Genomic DNA, 22,144 nt, shown 5'->3' with positions numbered 1-22,144 from the left:
TAATGCATTACTATTACTATGACAAAAATCAAAAGCCACTTTTAAATATTAAGATATAGTTGTAACATTTATCTAACACATAATTTATACCAAGGTATGAATCATTCACATCATTTATAAATCATTTTTACGGGTGATGCTAGAAGGTTAAGTAAACTTAGATTTAGCCAGTTATAACTAGTATTACCCAAGCGCTTTGGGTAAAGTCTAAAATTTTAAGCAACTTTTATTTGTATTCGGTGTTTTCCCCTATACTCCTATACCCAACAATAGCTGGGTAGAGTATTACCCAATAGGGTTGGGTAATACTAGTTATATCCGGGTAAAACTTAGTTTTCTTAGTAAGTAAACCTCAAGCAGTACCCGTGACATATACCTACATGTAATAAATATCTGTACAGACAGTATAATAACCTATTTTAAGTAAAATTTTAACAAGTAGGAGGCTCTTTTGCACTGGAAGCCGGCTAGATTATAGGTACAACTACGGCGCCTATTACTGCCATGAAGCAGTAATGTGTAAACATTACAGTTTTTCGGTCTAGAGGGTGCCGTCGCTAGTGAAATTACTGGGGAAATGGGACGAATGGGACATCTAATGCTCTGGTTGACGAGCGCAATTGTAGTGCTGCTCAGAATTTTTAGGTTTTTCAAGAATCTTGAGCGGCACTGGATTGTAATGGGTAGGGCGTATTAATTACCATCAGCTGAACGTCCTGCTCGTTCCGTCCCTTATTTTCATTAAAAAAAATATCATACATGTTGTATTTGTTATTTCAGTCAGAACAAGAAAGAAAAATTGGATGTATAAAAACGACATTCATTTATGTTTAAATAATTTTATATATATACTAGCTGACCCAGCAAACGTTGTATTGCCGATATTAAAATCGCGATACAAAAGTAACTGTTGATCGTAGATGGGTGAAAATTTGAAGTTGTGTGTATTTTTTAATGTTGACTCATAATCAAACAAATTAAAAAAAAAATGTCTAAAAATTAAAAAATACCCTTAACATTTAGGGGGATGAAAAATAGATGTTGTCCGATTCTCAGACCTACCCAATATGCACACAAAATCTCATGAGAATCGGTCACGACACGAGAATTTTATATATTAGAAAAGATAAATACCTAACACACGTTTTTCAGTGTTAGATTATTAGTTGAAGTTCAATAGAAATATTTTCATTAAATAAGATAGTAGTAAAATTATTATATTTTTCAAAACATATACATTAAACAACTTTCAAATCACGACATTATTGCCACAACGTGTCTCCGGAACAGCGAATAATATTTCGACAAAATCCACACCGCCTTATGTGACATAAATTTAAAATATTAGACGCAGAACTTTATACGAAAATCGTTTTATGAAGCAAACATGTTGTGTGCTTGGGTAGTGTTAATAAAACACTATTTCATAATATTTTCTCACCTGAAACCTTGTTTTAAGAGCATATTGTACGTGACTTAAAGAAAACAGCTTGAGGCTCTTGCTTTGAGAAAACATCTGAGATTTATAACTACAATATCATATTTGAATGAAAACAAAGCAAAAACAACCAGTCCAGGCTCGGATTCCGGTTAGATTATGGGTACCCCAACGGCGCCTATTTCTGCCGTGAAGCAGTAATGTGTAAGCATTATTGTGTTTCGGCCCGAAGGGCGTCGTAACTAGTCAAATTACTTGACATCTTATGTCTCAAGGAGATGAGCGCGATTGTAGCGTCCCTACATTGTGATGGGCAGGGCGTATCAATTACATCCTGCTCGTCTTGTCCCTTATTTTTACAAAAAATAAATAAATTGAATGTTATTTTATACGTGCAGCAAATCCCTACTAATAATATATATGTGAATGTTAGTTTCTATGTTACTCTTTTACGCTGTAGCTACTCAACCGATTTTCATGAAATTTGGTTAAGCGATAGAATAAAGCTTGGGAATGAACATAGGCTATATTATATCCCGGAAAAATCCAGAGTTCCCGCGGGATTTGTGAAAAACTGAAATTCACGTCGATGAGCTATAACTATACCAATAGTAGGTTTAGTTTGCCATAGCAATCTTCCTCGAGATAAGATTCATATAATATGTTGGGAACGGGAGCAAAAACAGGAAGCGGAACTGGAATAGGACATGAGATAATCATCAATTTGCTTATTATTTTTAAAAACCCTTTATCTACGCGGACAAAGTCGCAAGCATTAGCTAGTTAGTCATAAATACTTTTGTTTGTATTAATAATTCAAGAATCAAACGCAATTTGAAACTAAAATCGATTAAGGTACCCGGTAAGCTTTTTACTAATGAACATTCGAGAATGCTTATATGACTCCATCTATACAAATATGAAAACCTGAAAAGATTTTGTTTGTTTATTTCACGCACTAATAAGTGAATCTAGTTGTAAGATTTTTAAAATATTTTGAGACATCACAAAATTCATGCGAAATATCTTTTAAATAAAACACTTTTAAAGGATTAAAACGCGTGTAATTGTAACTGTGTAAAGGGGACGGTCCTCCTGAAAACTAGATATGGAAATTCAAATAGTTTATTTATCAAAATAGGATAACCGAATCACTTTTTGAAGTCAAGAAAATATACAAATAATAGAATAATACAGTCCTACTGCTAAATTATTATAATATTATTTACATTGCTTTAATCGCATCCACTTTTATCTGTTATATAATCTTTAATGTATAATAAGCTTTTTTTAAATGTTTCTGTTTAACAAATATTTTAAACTTTTTTAATTGTAGTTTGCAAATTTCTTCATGGATTTTATTATAAAAACGGACACATTGTCCCCTGAATTATTTGTCTATTTTCGATAGCCTTGTGTGAATCAGAGCAAGATTATGTTTATTTCTAGTGTTGCAGTTATGAATGTCACTGTTTTTTTTAAAACGATCTATAATTTTATGCACTTTTTATGGAAAGGTCTTGAAACGTCAGGTTAACTAAAAAACTAATAAACATGTAACTTTTACGCAAAAATCTAATGTAAAAATACAGTTACAAGTAGTACATACTATTCCTGTTGACGGAAGCCGGATCTAGTGCGTAAACTACCATAGAAATTGTTCTACGACTACTTCGGACCGTGTTTTCACAGATACGCATCGACCGTAGTGCGAAAATGCTCTAACACACGCGTTAATCAAAGGAAATACTATAGGCAACAGTACGGTCAGTAAAACAACTTTATTGCATGCAGATTTTGAAGAAATTGTTTTGCATGCTACACTTCTTTTCACCCCAACAGCACCTCGACGTACATAGGTAATATTGCTTAGACTACATCTCAGCTAGCATTAAATCATAAGTAGAGACAGAGTGAGGGAGAGAAATTGATATGCCCTTCCCCATTACAATGTAGTAGCGCTCAGGATTCTTGAAAATCCCAAAAATTCTGATCGGCACCACAATTGCGCTTGTCTCCTTGAGTTAAAGATATTAAGTCTCGTTTGCCCAGTAATTTCACTAGCTACGGCGCCATTCAGAGCGAAACATAGCAATGCTTACACATTACTTCTTCATAATGAACATAATCTAGCCGGCATCCTGTGCAAAGTAGCCTGTGATACGTAAATACAACAGTGTTCCAAAATGAAAACAAGAGGCACACCTTTATTTTATTAAAACCATAAAATATAATAACTGTACTTTCACTAGACAACTTTGCACTATTATTTTGACGTGTACTAAAAGGCATAAAAGGCATTTATTTTCTCAAAATTGATTCCATTAGAATTATTTTTGATGTCATTACTAATATACTAGATACTACTACCGCTTCGGAAGCAAATGGCGCTCTGAGAGAGAAGAAGAGGCGCAAGAAACTCCCCCAGTATTCTTTTTTTGCGCTCTTTTTACTGAAAAATATTCGTGATACATGAATGTTTCGTTGTGTTTGTAACAAAACTTTTACTGACCAAAAAACTGTTGTTGTATTGTTGGAATATGTTGATTTTTAGTCTAACTTAATTGAATTCTTTTAACATTTCAATTTCAAATAGTTCAAAATACGGAAACACTTTTTCTGCATGAATAATTTTAAGTAATTTTAATTAAAAATGGATTTACATGAAGTAATAAATGTCGGTAACTAACAACTATCAAGTGAAGTTCATTATCATCACTTGTCACAAGTATTAATTAAATTAAATTTGTAACCAAAATTTATGAACGATGCGGGACTCGAGTTCGCGACCTCTCTCTCGACCACAACCTGAGGGTTGAACAAGACTTACCAAGATTTACGAACCATACTTCACTCAAACGGTTGGCTCAGTTGGCAGAGCGCTCGGAGGAGCTAGGAGAGGGATATCACTTTATTTATTACATTACTTGATTGACAATAATGACAAAATAATAATTTTAAAACAATATATTTTTATTAATCTATCATGAAAATCACCATATTCAACTAATTTTTCAAAAAATTTACAGTATCTTTTTTATTTTTTAACCACTCTTATGTGATACACACATAATTATAATAAATAATACAGAAAGACTTTTACACAAATTATCTTGCCCTACAACACAACGATATATTTAATACTTACTTAAACATATATAATTACATATTATAAATGTCCATTGACTTGGAAACAAACATCTATATTCATCATGCAAATCATTTCACCTACCGGGATTCGAATCCGAGACCTATGGCTCAGTAGGTACGGTCAGTGACCACTGGTTAACCTATGGGTTGTCAAGCACAGACACAAAACCTAATTAGTTATCTAATAACTTTTGACTCAAATTCATGGTGCATCGTATTTATAATATGAATTATTCACGAAAATTTACGACTACCATTATTTCACCGCAATGGAAATTCAAGACGCAATTAGCACTTTGGTAATCAAATTCCTGTTAGCACTACTATCCACTTCTCCGTAATTGGAAATGAGGTTCGGCTTGGAATTGATAATGATTGGTATGATGTGAGAAACTACAAGTTATGTAAGAGATAAACTCAAACCTAAATCAAGTATTTCAGTCTACATCGTCATCAAGCTTCTACTGTACAAGATGAATTTCTGTCGTGAAGCAGTAATGTGTAAACATTATTGTGTTTCGGTCTGAAGGGCGCGTATCTAGTGAAATTAATGTGCAAATGATACTTAACATCTTATGTCTCGAGGTGACGAGCGCAATTGTAATGCCGCTCAGAACTTGTGTTTTTCAATAACCCTGAGCGGCACTGCAATGTAATTGGCAAGTCGTATCAGTTACCAGCAACTGACCGTCCTGCTCGTCTCGTCCCTTATAAAAATAAAAAAAAGATCGGTCGTACGCTGCTCTCATTCAACTTATTCTGGCCTTATATAAGCTTATCTTGACCAGATCATCGATCCATCTTGTGGGGGCCTGCCACCAATGCGTCCTCCAGTTGCCTTTCAAAAACTTTACTTCTCCAACGGCCATCTGTCCTTCGAGCTATATGCCCTGGCCACTGCCACTTCAGTTTCGCAATCATCATTTATGAAAAACTGAATTTTTCCCTCATATTTTTGACGCTACATAAATAATATTATTACAACAAACAACCACGGACGAGTAAAAAAAGATGGACTCCGTGTCACCTTACATAGCAGTGAGGCAACAAAACAAGCCGGTAAACGTGTAAATATATAGCCCCACACATACACTTACACTAATACAAGCCGATCGGCCGCCATTATGAGATTTGCCATCGTCTGTGACAGATCAGTTTGCGTCGCAATAAAATATTTTAAAAATGCCGTCGTGCGTTGTGAAAAAGTGTAAAAACAATACTATTAAAGTATTTGTGGATATATGATTATTTAAGGGAGAAAAATTTGTGTAACTGGTATACCCCGTAACCGCACACACACTAGCATAAAGGTGCTTCACTTCCTAATATCCGCGCAAACAACTCAAAATGTTTATATTCATGGATGGATATTATTTTCCAATTATATAAATATAACTGGCGTGACCTATTTCTAATATTAATTAAGAATAGTGAATGCATAGAGATATTGTCACGTGCAGTGAATATAGAATGAAGTACGGCTAGCTAACACGAGTGTTAACTATCAATCAAAATCGGTCATCGCTTGATTTTCAGTTGAGTCCGATTTATGCAAATCCGGTTTATCCGATTTTAGAACCGTTTATAATTGAAACACGAATTTTCTACTAATGATTTCCCGTTAGTGTTTTGTGATATTATTGAGATATAAAATATTTTCAGATCCTTCTGAAACACGTGTCATCGTATATACCGAATTTATTTAAAGTCGTTTATATACTCAAATATCGTAAACCCCCTATGAAGCTTTCAAGTACCGCACATTATAACTACCATAAAAATTTACTCTGTTTTGTTAAAACAAATTTCTTATCGATAAAAAATTTATTTTTGCAAAATAATAACATCGATTTCTATAACATTATTTCATTCAAATTTCGAACTTCTCTGAATTTGAAAAGAAATTTGATTTGACCTATATTCTAATAAAAGTCGAGATGACTTTTAGTTTCAAATGAAATGTCAATTTGCAAATAAATTTGACAAATGCTGGTCATCATTCCAAATCGAACAAGGTATCATTGATATTTTTATGACTTTTATCAAGAATTAATACAATTTTGAACTTAATTTCTTTTACCAGTAGCGCTTATTGCTGCCTTGAAGCAATAATGTGTAAGCATAATTGTGTTTCAGTCTCAAGGGCGCCGTAGCTAGTGCAATTATAGGGCTAATGAGACTTGACATCTTATGTTACCTAGAGAGGTGACGAGCGCAGTTGTAGTGCCTCTCAGAATCTTTGGGTTTTTCAACAATCTTGAGCGGCACTGCATTGTAATGAGCAGGGCGTATCAATTACCATCAGCTGAACTTCCTGCTCATCTCGTCTATTATTTTCATTAAAAAAATATTAAGTGACTTAGTTGCTATGCGTACTATTAATAAACTTCACTCGGAGATAGTGATAATGCTGACGGTTGTAGTAATGAAGTCTTCTTAAATAATTTTCGCATAAAAAAATATGTTTTTACGGCAAAGAATAATTAAATACAATATTACCAAGTGGTTCGTCTGAAACTTTAATTAACTTATTTTGCACACTTAATAAATCAAAATAAATATATTTCTTCAGGAAAATTCATGTTTTTCGCGCAGTGATACTGTGTTTACAAAATTAGTTTTTTATTCGATACTAGATGTTATATGTTTATTTCTTAAAACTTTATATTAAATGAAGATGTCGCCATATTTTATCAATTTATATAAAAATAATCTGATAGATAGTTAACAACCGTGAGTAATCTACCAACTATAGTTAACTAAAATTAAATTTATTTTTTTCCTCCTGAGAAAGTTGGAAAGATATAAAAATTCTAATTGGTTAGGTATTCATTTCAAACTATTCTATCAATTTGATTGAATTCAATGACTGTTGCTACATCAAAGGAATAATAAAATTGTTGTTTTTATTTAATTCCGAGCATTTTCATACTTTATTCACCTTTTAAACCTTCTCTGGACTTCCACAAATTATTCAAGACCAAAATTAGCCAATTCAGTCCAGCCGTTCTCGAGTTTTAACGAGACTAACGAACAGCAATTCAATTTTATATATATAGATTAAAACATTCCCATTTCATTTTCGAATACAGATGTGCAGAAAAGCTAAGAAGGTTTTCATTATAATTTATAAAAATTCAAATATTTTAAAGAAACTTAAATGTTAGGTATATAGTTTTATTTTATAACATTTTTAAAGTTAAATTAAAATGAATTATAAAGCCGGGGAAAAAACGGAAAAAAAAGGGAATTCACTGTTTGGTTCTGCACAGGGTTTCTTTGTGAATTTATTACGCCATTTTGTTTTACGAAAATAATATTGTATAATTGTTTTCAAAGTCAAAGTCAAAGTTTTTATTTGCATAAACATGTTAGATTGATGTTACATTAATATAATAAAGTACATGTTTTCCACATTTATGACGTGGAAATTTTATAAAATACATTTATAAATCATTAGTTACAATAATATAAATTTAACAAAAGATAAGTAGCAGTATTATATACACTGGCCTTCAAAAGTAAGTAACACACTTTTAAAATTGGGATAACGTTTTAAGTTCACAAGATATACTTTCGAAATTAAAAGGACTCCAAAGAGAATTTAATTTTGTACATAAAAACTTTATAGTCGGTAACCTTCTTTTAAGAATTGGCTGAAAAAAAACTTCAAAAACAAAACCATTCCTTTTTCAAAGTGGACGTTTCCGAATTACAATTTTACCATTCACATTTTTCTTTCTGTTTTAAATTTTTTTCAAGATCGATGGGTCTTGTTTTAAAAATTTATGCTAAACAGCACATAACATTTATTTATCATGCCTCTTTCAGTTGAAGAATGTGCTAGGATCATCGCTTTTCTGGAACTAGGCATCAGTATGAGTCGCACTGCAAGAATGGTGGATGTGACCGTACGAACGGTCCAGAAGATAAAGCGAAGGTACGAAGAGACTGGACACCATCTGAGGAGATCTTGTAATGGCAGACCCAGGTGTACCAGTGCCCAAGAAGATCGTTATATTATTTCCACTGTGTTAAGAAATCGCCGCCAAAATGCAGTTGAAGTCCAGCAACAGCTACTTCAGACCCGGAGGGACTACATTACTGACAGTACAGTGAGAAGAAGACTTGCTGAAGCAAATTTGAAACCCCGAAGACCAGCGAGTGGCCCAAAACTCGAGAGACAGCATCGAGTAGCGAGACTGCGATACGCCCGTGAACACATGCAGTGGGATGAAGAAGAATGGTCAAGAATTTTGTTTGCAGATTAGTCTCGATTCTCCCTTTACACTTCTGATGGAAGGCGAAGTGTTTACAGGCGACCTGGTGAGCGATACCTTCAAGACTGCATCTCAGAAAGAGTCCAATACGGTGGAGGCAGTGTACATGTATGGGCTGGCATATCTTCAAAAGGTCGCACAGAGCTAGTAGCCATAGAAAATGGCACCCTCACTGGGCAAAGATATGCTCAAGAGATTCTCAATGAGTATGCAGGGCCGTATTAAGCAAATATGGGTGATGGATCGATGCTGATGCATGATAATGCCCGGCCACACACGGCTCATATCGTACAAGAGTATATTCAGGAGGTCGGTATCAGCGTGATGGCTTGGCCATCAAGAAGTCCTGATCTCAACCCGATTGAAGACGCGTGGGATGAGCTTGGGAGGCTAGTCAGAAATCGCAGACCACCACCTACTACCCTCAGGGCACTAAAGCAGGCCCTGGTAGAAGAATGGGAGAATATTCCCCAACATCGGCTCCGAAACCTATTGTTCAGTATGCCAAACCGGCTCGAAGCTGTAATCAGAGCTCTAGGAGGCAATACCAGTTATTAAAAATTAAATAACATGTAATACATTTTAGTTGAATTTTTTACACTAAACTAAAAATGTCTATTTTCATTGTTTTATCTTTTTTAAGTTAAAAATGTTACTAATGTATAATTTTAGTTTCTAAGAATTAAAGCCTATAAAATTTGCAACAAAACGTTTTTAATCTTAAATCTCTACCTTCTATAGTTAAGAAAAAAAATTAATTTGAAAAGTGTGATACTTACTTTTGCAGGCCAGTGTAGTATATAGTCAAGTTTTTAGTTGAAAATATTCGTCTAATGAATATAAGCAGTTTTTACTGAGGTATATTTTCAATTTAGATGAGAACTTCCTATTTGACGATACCTCTCTTATTATTTTTGGAATATGATTATAGATTTTTATGCACATACACAAACAGTTTCTCTGAAATAATGTAGTTCTACAGCAAGGTACTTGTAGTCTGTGTTAGCATAGTTTAAAATTATTCCAGGTATTCACGATATATGTTTTATTTATTTGAAGCCAATATTTCTAACCAACCAATCGTGGTTACGGTTATAAATTAGGAAAAGAAAGACGAATTATTTTCGGCATCAAGTATTTGTGGTACTAATTAAGAATGAGTAAAAGACATGAATAATATACTGTTTTTTATACAGAAAAATAGCAGAATTATTTCGTGTTATGCTTCTCAATAATCTTGTCTGACAATTTGCATATACCATATACTGACCAACAACATGAAATGCAATGAACGCGAGAGGTCGCGGTTTCGAGTCCGGCATCATTCATAAATTTTATTTTCAAGTTTTATTTGTGTAGCTAATACCAGAAGTGATGGTTATCACTTTAAAAAAGAAACAAATTATTTAGACTTGAAAGAGCGACATCTCAAGTCAATTTCCTAATATGCAAATATTGGGATTGAGCAGGTTATCAACTGTAAAGTAGATTGAGTCCTGTAGATTGAGCCACAACCTGAGTGTTGAACAAGACATGCAAGATTTATCAACGATACGTTACTCGAACGGTTGTCTCAGTTGGAAGAGCGCTTGCACGGAACGCAGGAGGTTCGGATTCGAGTCCCACATCGTTCATAAATTTTGTTTTTAAATTTTATTTTTATAATTGATCCCAGAAGTAAAAAATAAGAATTTGTAATAAAAGATAACTTGGTTTAGTTTGTATTTTATCATGTGTTTCGTTATTTAATTTTACAACATAATATTTAATATTATATTGTTTATTTTTTATGTTGACGCTATTTGATATGTGGGACTACTTATTATATAAACACCGAATAATTCTTAACATATTTTTCTTCTATACAAACATAACACTTATTATTTTATTTATTCATATTATTCTTACCATAGATATGTCTACTAGATATGCAAGTACATAATATTCATAATTTATACATTATTAATAATTGTATTAACTAGTTTATTTTTAATAAGACCTGGAATGACCATTTTAGTTACAATTTCTTGCACCGTGACATCATGTTTAGACCCGCAATTAGGTTTGGATAGTATTCTGCCAAGGACGGACTATCATTATATTAGCTATGAATTTATAAGGAATATTTAAAATTATATAAAGAGGTATAAAGCGGGGTTTTCACTATCCGCGAACACTCGGACCAGACTCGGATTCTGGTTTACGCACATCGGAGTCCGCAATCCGAGTAATGTATATCTTCATACACGATAAATATAACAATAACTTATTTAGTTAATGGCTAAAGTAAATCGTTAAAGGGTATTTTTTATAAATCAGAACATAAATCAAAGCCCCCCCAATCACACTTGAAGACTTAAACTTCAACTTAATAACAGTGGATGAGACAGTTAATTAAATGTTTTTAATATACCTAAAAGCAAACTCTAAAATCTTAAGGCAAAATACAATGACACCACATAAAATCCTCCGATTCGGACGTTCGAGTTCACTTCGACCAAAGAGACCATTGACCGTGCGATTGGATCACTTGTTTGCTAGTTCGAATAGTCATCCGAATGAATTCGCATAGTGAAAACCCCGCTTAAACGAGAATGGTCGTTTTCACATTGGTATAAACATACGCTTGTATATCGTTAGCTCCAACCACAGCGATATCGCTATGCGTTGTGCCAACAAAAACCTAAAAACTGTGCGATATTTGAAGCCTAATTTTTTTGTATGTATACTTCCATAATATGCGAACGACTCGCACTGTATCGTTCACCGATATCGGTACAATATCACTGTCAGTGAATAGATACGTGGCGATACCGATACATCGTGAATTCGTAAATCGTACGTAAGAAAACGTATTAAACTCTCAGTCTTACGATATCGTTTTGTGAACGTTATCGCCCACCGTGAAAACGACCATTTATATCAATCCGCCCACACCGATTTTATTTCTCTCTTTTAAATCGAACTGTCAAATCATATTTTGACCAATGAATCATTCATTCGGTTTAAATATTTTATGTCGAACCGTAATTGAGAAATAGTTATATAAAAGAAAAGTTTAAAATTCCAGTACATTCAGTAATATTAATTTGACGTTACAAACAGATTACTAAAGTTTTATTAAAAATAAAATATATTTTGGTGTCACAAATAACAACTCGTCAACTAACAACAAACAAGCCTCGTCTAAAAATGACGATTAAATGAAATATTAAAATGATTTGAGTTTTCTTTAGTGTTAATTACGCCAATATTTGTCTTTAAACAATTCGACACGTGTTTTGCCTCTACACGAGGCATCCTCAGAACGTGTTGTCTCGCCAAAATCTGGCACGAGACATATCTCGCGACGAGACATGTCTCGTGCGAACAACAAGGCAAAGTAACGCCTATTTCAATATTTTTTTTAATTAAAATTAAACTTAACACGATGCAAAGTTACACAGACATTAAGTTATAATATAACTTAAATCTACACTCTCAGTCCAAACTCCAAACCGGGTAATCACATCTTACAATAACTTGTTCCCATAAAAATTCATTCGTTCCTTCCAGGTGTTCTATGTCTAATCAGGTCACCTTATATCACCGTGTCGGGTCCCCAGGATGATAAAGCTGGGTAATAGGAGGCCGACGTAGCTTGTTGTGGTTTTGACTCCGCTTTGTAGCTCGCCTAAACTGGAACCTTCAACAAAGAATTATTATTTTCATTAGTGCGCTCTTGTGAGGTTGTGTACACAAGTTTCCTGTTAACCTGTTAAATTGTGTGTTTTGCATGTAAAGTATCTCTTACACTGATTAGCATTACTACCTACTACATAATCTCTGGACTTGTCGTCAATGACGTCACTTCGTCGTTTTTTTACGGTGTGTACAACAAGCATTACTAAATAATATCCTAATATTATTATTAAAAAATACACTATGCAAATAAAATATTAAAACAAAATTTCAAGATGTTGCTGGACTCGAACCCGCGACATCTCGCGTTCTCTGTGAGTGCTCTTCCAACTGATCGAACCGTTCGAGTGACGTATCGTGGATAAAATCTTGTATGCTTTGTTCAACTCTCACATTATGGTTTCATCTACAGGATCTACTTTACAGTTCATAACCTGTTCAACTCCAATATTTGCATATTAGGAAATTGACTTCATATGTCGCTCTATTTATTATGTTTTTAAAGAGATAGCCCTCACTTCTAGGATTAATGCACAAATAAAATTTGAAAAAAAAAAATCTTAAAATTAAGGCCTTTGCTTTTGTGGCCGATGGTGTGTTGTCCTGTCTATATTAAGTCTTTCTTTTGCGATATATTATTTACTACATTTTCTATATCAGCTTCTTCATATAAACCATATAAAGTATTCAATTGCCCAGCCTTCAGTGTACAAAGACTAATTTTAGTGAGTGAAATAGACACAATTATGACAGACAACAAAACTAAATTTGTACCCCGCCACATCAAAAATTTATTGCAGAACCCTAATTTTTATAAACCTATTTATAATTTTATTCATACTTCTTTATTAATAAATGTAAATTTATTACATGTTTGGCTTAAAGGACTTGTGTCCAAAGCCGTTAATAAATTTAAAAAAAAATACTACATTTTTCACGACACCTTTCAAATTAACTCAATCAGATAAATGACTTTTATTTATGTTCAGTACAAAAAGTTATTTAAATAATGACTAAATAGAGTATGGAAAAGTTTTTTTTAATACTATATAATTGTTACCCCAGTTATTCTAGAAATAACATTTTGTGTTCGCGACTGACCGTAAATAAGGGTAGATGAAAAAACTTTTTGAGAAAAAACATTGACTTCAAAATCTCAAAAGTATAAAATAACTTAATTGAGATTTAATTTAATAGAACACTTATGCAAATCTTATTCCTTTAATATTAATTAAATACTATCATTTGTGTATGCTACCTATAAGGTTTAAATCGGTGCTTGGCCGCTTGGGTTGTTTGATTCTAGACGAAGCCATACCATTATAAGTCACGCGTTGCGACTGTAGGTACCTGCTATTTCATTTGTCTTGGCACCGACTTATCAATCTATATATTAATCTATCCATTAGATTTGCATAAGAGGTGTATTATATTAAATCTTTAATAGGTTATTTTATATTCTTAACCGACTTCAAAAAAGGAAGGAGGTTCTCAATTCGTCGGTATTTTTTTTTTATGTTAACTCAAAACTTTTGACTGGGTGAACCGATTTTTATAATTCTACATTTATTTGAAATCCGGTGCGTCCCAAGTGGTTCCATTGTAATTTGGTCCAGATCTGACAGAGGAATCCATGAGAAAACCATAAAAGTCTTAAATTTTGCTATACATACGTATAGCAAAGTGGATGATAAATTTACGAATAACTCAATATCGCGCCAACTGATTTGGATGATTACTTTTGTATTGGAAAGATAGTTTGGTGAGAGTTTGGTTAGTGTCTGATTACGGAATCCATGGCAAAGTAACGGATCTCTTCAATTAAGCGCGTACGTTCATTGCTGCATTGAAAAATTTAGTATATCTGCACATATTTAGACAATTTCTTAGTTAGTGTACTTCAAATTCACTAAAAATCAAAAAAAAAATTAACGAAAAAACAACCGACTTCAAATACACTATTCCAAGACAATAGATATAATATGGAGTTAAAAGTTTAAAAATAATTGCGTATTTTTATACAATCTAATTCTAGTTACGATTACTGTAATTTTTGGAGTCGGTGTACTTCCGCCTGGAATAGTGTTTTTGAAGTCGGTTGTTTTTTTGTTAAAAAATTTTTTATTGAGTTTTTGAAGTTGGTTTTTTTAAACGTAGGTTTTTATATTTATTACCTTTCAGTGTCATTTATCAGGTAAACTATAAGATTTCGTTGATTTTTATGGTCATATATATTAAATAGTATTTTTCTTATGTAGCTATGGTTAAGCCTACGAAAGGTAACGCGTGCCTTAAACAATATAGATCCCCCTCCTATTTCACGTTCTTGTGAGAAACTGAAATATCGTGAAGAACGTTTGTTAGCTATGAATGACAGGTAGCCTAAGACCCTATTTTCGGCAAATTGGTTAATAATAATAATATACAATCAAACTAAATAAAAACTCCAAAAAAAGCAGTACACAAACTATAGTGACATCGTCAACGTAAGCAGAAATATTCGTAAAAAATGTTCATAAAAAGAAAAGTAGCGGGCCAAACTATGTCAATATTTTATGGAACTAAATGGCAAACATTACGCATCAAATTAAATAAATCAAAAATTCTCATCGTAATCGGTGTACATGCATAAAAATATACCAATAGAATTGAGAACCTCCTCCGTTTTAACGTCGGTTAAAAACTAAACAATATATAAAATTTATTCAGAACATTCGTTATAACATGTAAGCTTACTTGGCCATAATATGTGTGCGTGATATATCTACTTAATTCCACTTTCCTAATTACTTTGCCTAAAGCAACATCATAAGACTAGACTGTTATGACACAAGTTTTATCACTTAGCCTCAGTAAACAATTTCAGTTTAAATACAACTTTATCTGGGGTCCTTATCTAATATTAACATGACTTTGCAGTGCATGTAATCTTAACTTCGCATATATTTATTTATTTTTTTCGAAAAACTAACAGCTAGGTTAAACTTAGTCGGGTATTGTAATCGCCTTAATTACATACGGAATTTGGCTATGATGAGAAGGATTGCTTAAAAAAAGCACGTACATATGGGCGCAAATAGCCACCTACCGGCAATAGTTGGCAACTATTGATATTTATGTTTTAGTTTCATTTGAAGTTATATTTATTCACTAATACATTTATTATAAATATCAAGCTGTATTTAGGAATTATGACCAGTACCTAATTTTATATGTTTGTTTTAAAAGAACTTGTTTCTACATTCATCTATTGTAAGGTAGCTATAAAAGCGGTTGTTTTATGTAAAGACTGTTCAGTTCAAGTTCAGTTCTATACTAGCAATTGTGAGTGAACAAATTCAGAAATTCTTAGTGTGCTATTTCACCGTGATGAACCCTGATCGAGAAATCTCTCGCTTAACGCCGACATAAACCTACCGAAATAAAGGCCGGCTACGCTCCTATCATGCCCCGGTGTTGCGGAAGAGGGTGGATGGTGGTGATCACGTAACACCAGCTCACCCGTTGGCTCGTTTATTATCCTCTTACAAAAGCGGCAAAGATCTCTTTGAAAGGCATAGTTTTACTATATCTCATGGGGTTTTATTAAAACTATAACTAACTTACTCAAACTAAAAAATACAAGCTTTAAGCATAAAAATGTATTAATAAAATCAATGCCACTTGTCACGCGATATAAATAAATTTGATGGTTTTATTTAAAAAAAAAAGTCCGGCTTATTACTAAATTGCAGCATACCAAAACAATCAGAAGGCAGCTATATAAAAATAAGGGGGGGGGGGGGGGAAATGGTCAAGAGATGCGTTTCCGGCCTTTAGGGCTATATTTTACTGAGACATCACGGTGTCGCTTCCAGTCGTCGCTACTAACAAAATGTATACAGCCGAAGACAGCAAACGTCGCAAAAATGTCGGTCTCAGTGAGTCTTACGTCTTTGTGCCGTTTGGTGTTGAGACACTTGGCCCGTGGGGCCCAGAGGCGGGGAGACTGTACAAAGTACCATAGTACTTCTCGCCTCAATAGTGCTACTGGTAACCCAAGCGCTGGTAGCTATTTCAACGAGGAAATGCTGCCAGTATTCTTGGTACGCTTCCCCGTAATGATATTTTTAATATAATGTAATCATAAATTCAAATTCAAATAATTTTATTCAAAATAGGACTTAAAATCACTTATTGAACGTAAAAAACTACCACCGATTCAAAAGAGACTGCCTCAGACCTGAGAAGAATGGGCTCAAGAAACTCAGCGGGCTTTTTATTTTTATTACAATGGGATATCGTAAAATAAACATTTATAATTAAAGAGCCTGAGGGTGTTAGCTTTATTCCCAGTCCTTGGTATCATTAAGAAAATCGTTTATGCTATAGTAACCTTTCCCACACAAACGTTTTTTAAGAATTCTTTTAAATTTCGTAACACATTTGTTCTGCACATTTTCCTGGGATCATATTGTAGAAGCATATACATCGCCCAACAAAAGACTTACTAACTTGACCCAACCAAGTAGTAGGCATAACAAGTTTATGTTTGTTCGTCGTGTTAACATTATGAATGTCACAGTTTCTAGAAAATTCCTCAATGTGCTTGAGAAGCAACAGTCAAAATGTTTATTTTTTAAATTTTTCTCTTACTGATTCTTTAGGACATAGGTTATAAATCGCGCGAATAGTCCTGAAAATAACTAAAGTATACTAGTCGCGCCGTATCTATGTCAGTTAACCGTCTAATTTTCTTAACCGCATAGTAAATATAATTAAGGTATGTATACAGCTCTATAAAGAGTTACTCATCTGGTGTAATTGGACAGTTGGTTGCGCAAACAATTTGTTCGCGCGATTAGCTCGGATGCGTTATGAAATTGGTGTCTGTATGGTGTCAAGTTTGGTAGCTTACGGACAGCACGGTGGTGCGACTAGTTGAGCCAACGTGGTGTCCCGGTGGAATACAGCCCTTAAGATGAGTTGTGCTCTAATCTTTTACATCTCTAAGTCGTAATTTTTCGGGAAAACAGCAGCCAGTAATTGATACCACGAAATGGCTTTCCTAGGCACAAATTTTCTTGCAAAAGGCGCGGTTGTAGAATGCCAGATGTCAATTTTTTTGCGGGTGGAATAGCATTTTGACGGAATGTCCGGAGGTGGGATTCGGCTGTTGATATCAACCCGAACAACACAACAAAATTATGAAGTCTTCAATTTATAATTAATACAAATTTAAATACATTTCAAATTAAATATTTTTATTCCAAATGGATGTGACATCACTTGTTGAAAGTTAAAAAACGAACAAAAACAAACACAGCGGGCTTTTTTTTCATAAATTATTGTGTTTACAAAGTAATATCGTACAATTAAACTTATTATTTTACTGCCCGGTCGCTCTATTCCCATTCCGCGGTATCATTAAGAAAGTCATTTATGTTATAGTAACCTTTACCACACAAACGTTTTTTATCAATTCTTTTAAATATCGTAATACTTTTGTTTTGAACATTTTCTGGGATCTTGTTGTAAAAGCATATATGTCGCCCGATAAAATACTTACTAACTCGACTTAGACGAGTAGTAGTCATATAAGTTTTATTAAGATTATATTTCGTTTTAAATAAAATTATGTAACAGAACTTATGAGACCAATACTAATGCCATAAGTAAATATATTGTTCAAATTATATTTTTAAATTTCGCAAAAGGAACATTGGAACAGTTTCTTCAGACAGGACAGTTTAATATAGAGATGTAAATAAAATACATTTCATAACTCTTAGCTCGGTAGATAAATGTTAAATCAAAAGTTGCAAAATATAGTCGACTCAGTAAAAACCACCAATTTCACTATATTTCCTCGTAGCTCCAAAGCCATGTAAATGTGTTCTCATCTTACCCAGATTCTGGGGTAAAGTTAGCAAAGTTGGACTCGAGCCGGGTAATAATCTATAAAACTTTACCGCTAAGCGTGAGCCGTGTTCGCTGTGAACGTGTGGATGCGCTAGTTTACGTGGAACTACGAAACTTCCGTGTATGCTATGTTCTCAACACTGTATAAAGAAGATATTGTCTTATATTTTATGTTCTAGATAACAATCTAAGTAACCAGATGAAATTATTTGGATATTGATATTTACTGAATGTGACTTCAATACCTCAATCTGCGTAAATAGTTAGTAGTAACAGTGCAATCGACAAAAGCAATAATAAAAAAATTGGGTGATAGAGATAAATAAGATAGAACTTTGTCAGCCCTGTAGATAAACTTGGTATAAAATTATACCTGAGAATAAACCAAGAATATACAAAATATTGACTTAATCGCTGACAACACTGTCAATATAATGATAATTCTATCCCATGCCACTAAAAAATTAAAAAAAAAGATGAGCTGAAGTTTTCCGAATGTAAGGTAGCCAGTAACTGTCTATTTTTGTCAACATTTTGTATATTCTTGGCTTATTCTCAGGTATAACTATATAACAAGTTTTTTTGTAAGGCCGTTAGTCTTACTTATTATACCTTTTTGTAATATACAGAATTACATAACAGGGAGAACTTATTTAAAACTTGGAGTAACTTTGCACTGCGTTTATTAATAAGATATTCAGAATTAAACTATAGTCACTCGATAGCTAAAGAATCACAGAGTTCGTAACATATATTATGGACTGTGAATTATTATTGCGTCCGGTGGTTCGCTCTACCCTGGGTATTACCCATACCATTATGAGTTTTCATCGCTACATCACATATTTTCCTTAAAATATCTATTTACTTGTAGAACCTACAGCGTTTATATAGGATGTCATTAATTATAAATTTACTAACTTACTAAACTACCACCCCTTCGAAAATTTATGTCTCAGACCTGAGAAGAACGGTTGCTAGAAACTCGGAATTTTGTTTATAATATTTCGTAACAGTAAAATTTATTATTTAAATACCCTGGCGGTGGTCGCTCCATTCTCAATCATTAAAACAGTTATATGTGTTATTGTAACCTTTACCACATTAAAGTCTCTTAACCATTCTTAATGGAGAGAAAAACCCCGAGGAAATACCACTGCTAATTATTACCATCTCAGTCCATGTATCCAGTAGGTGTGGGTGGCTTTACTTACTTGTACTTTTATTACGACAGACTTTCATCAATTAAGTTACAACTTTAGAATAATAACGCTCAGAACGTGAGTGGACCCAAGCAAAGTGGAGCAATTTCAATGTGGCCTTTTAAGGCTAGATACGTTTCGATAACGATAACAAAATTTCATTTCACACCTAAGTACTATTTAACAACTTATAATTTAAGCTAATACATTCGTCAAAACAACAAAATATTTTGTTAACAAAATAGACGCCATTAAAAAAATATCCGATAACCTTGATATGATATCCATGTTAAAATAGTTAAAAATAATAGTTTTACAAATAATAGCTGGCAACGGCGCCTCTATCATCTCGCTTTGTCGTTTCATCGAGCTTCCAATGACAACTTGCAATAAAAATATACGTGTGGTTTTTATTAAATCCTTAATTTATATTTTATTTTTTCTTTTGTTATTACATATAATCTACTATTTGTCACAGTTAAATGATTTTGGGAAATGTCTATTCACTTGCAACATTATTTGGATGTTTGTGTGCGTGTTGGCGAATGTGTCTCACGCCCACATTAATTCTAATGTTACTTTTTTATTGACAGGAACTGTGAACAAAACTATTGTTCTGATAGTTATTATACTAAGGTCACAACATTAAACATAAAACTTGGCATGTCGTACCAGCAATCGAGCATTTATAGGTCGTTGTAAAGTTGAACATTGTTTATTAGTTGTTTTACGCCTCTACTTTTATCTATTACTAGCTGACGTGCCCAACGTTGTTATACCATGTCAATTATATGTGTAAACCTTCCTTGAGCTCCAACGAATCTATTACAAAAGATCGGTCGAATAGTTTAGGAGTTATTAGGGAACCTACAAACATACATTCTCTTTTATATATATAGATTTATACAGCCGCATCAATCACTAATATAAGTTCATACTTTATTGATTTTTTGAAAAAGTATACTCTATTAACTATAAAAGCATTTTTATCGTACTACAGTTGGTCTTCAGTACAGTATTTTTGATGCCACAGACAACTAAATCTAGGTTAGGTACGGTACGTTCTTAGAAATATTAGGTAAAATGTAGTACATACAATAATATTAAATACATAATATTTCCATGATTAAATGCTTAGACTTAGCATTTTATTGTGAACATAGAATATTGCTGGTAGGTATATTCTGTAATTTTCACATTTCCCGATTTACCGCATTGGCTGTATGGGTTTATTTTTGCCATTCCTTGAAGTTAAAATAAAAGCACTCAATAGAGATGTAGGTTTATCTTGCGTAAACATTACGTTTCCCGCTGATTCAAGCGGCAATTTTACAATTTGTGGTTTTTGTTTATTTAATTTCTGATTCATTTAAAATTACATGACATTGTATAACAAGGTCAAAAAATGCTCGAGGCGTCATTCATTACGATGATCACCTGCAGCAGACATCACGTTTACTGTCCCTTCTTATACAACTGTTGCATAAAATACTATAATATATCTAAATAGACGGTGTCTAATAAATGCGATACGAAGTGGTGGCAGTAAGAAGCAAAACAATAAGTGCTGTTATTATCTATCTTGGCTTTCATATCAGATACTTTGGACATGTCACGCGACGTGGAGAGCATGCCATACAGAGACTTGTTGTTCAGGGAAGACATAACGGCAGTTGGTCAAGAGGACGCTCCCGTATGAGCTGGACAGACCTGATCAAAGACCTAACCAACACTCCCCTCAACACATGTGCCAGAGAAACAACAGCCAGAGATAACTGGCGTAGAATCGTTCATCGTTAGACGTGACCACGACTGAAGAAGAAGAAGATTATCTATCTATTGCCTTATTTATTACTTATTGGATATTATTTTTACATGGAAGAGGTCGACAAACGAACGTATAGTCATCTGATGTTAAGTGAACACCGCCGCCCCCATTCTCTTGCAACACCAGAGGAATTATAGGAGCGTTGCCGGCCTTTTCGAAAGTTCTACGAGCATTTTGAAAGTACTCATGTCGTATTGTCCTGGAAACACTGCACAAGAAGCGCTGTGTTTTTTGGCCTGGTACATAATATTAATAAATTGTAATTATACGTTTAGTAGTAAAAATAATACCAAAAATATAAAAATTCGTATTCCGAGGATTCTAAAATGGTTATCTCACACATATAAATAGTTTTAAAGAAAATATCAATAGTTGAATTACAATATATCGGGCTTTACACATAAACTTGGTATTAAGTTATAGCTAAGTATAAGCCAAGAATAAGAAAAATGTTTACAAATAGACAGCGACATCCGGCATTCATACGTTATTTATATCATGGCAATCACTGCTTGTGGCCATTTTTTAACTGGAAACCATGGTTAAACGTATACAGTGTGTTTTTTTTAAGTGGGACAGTCTTTTTTTATGGGGAAATCCTAAAGTATAAGAGATACAGAGAAACTGTCTTAGGAAACATTTGGTACTTTTTTGTAAAAAAAAA

At 33.5% G+C, this 22,144-nt stretch overlaps 1 protein-coding gene across 1 annotated transcript in view; it reads right to left on the bottom strand.

Annotated features, from left to right (window-relative positions):
• Positions 1-8,067: 8,067 nt before the first annotated feature.
• LOC126975462 (zwei Ig domain protein zig-8-like) overlaps positions 8,068-22,144 on the bottom strand; it is a 148,776-nt gene continuing 134,699 nt past the window's right edge. Inside the window, exon 10 of the mRNA XM_050823380.1 lies at positions 8,068-12,553. Coding sequence (XP_050679337.1) covers positions 12,444-12,553 — 110 coding nt within the window. The 3' untranslated portion in view covers positions 8,068-12,443. The remainder of the gene's footprint in view (positions 12,554-22,144) is intronic.

Source organism: Leptidea sinapis, chromosome 36 (genome assembly GCF_905404315.1).
Source record: "Leptidea sinapis chromosome 36, ilLepSina1.1, whole genome shotgun sequence".
In the NCBI taxonomy this organism is placed as follows: Eukaryota; Metazoa; Arthropoda; class Insecta; order Lepidoptera; family Pieridae; genus Leptidea; species Leptidea sinapis.
The sequence above is the reverse complement of the archived record's forward strand: the minus strand, read 5'-3'. Positions and strand labels throughout refer to the sequence as shown.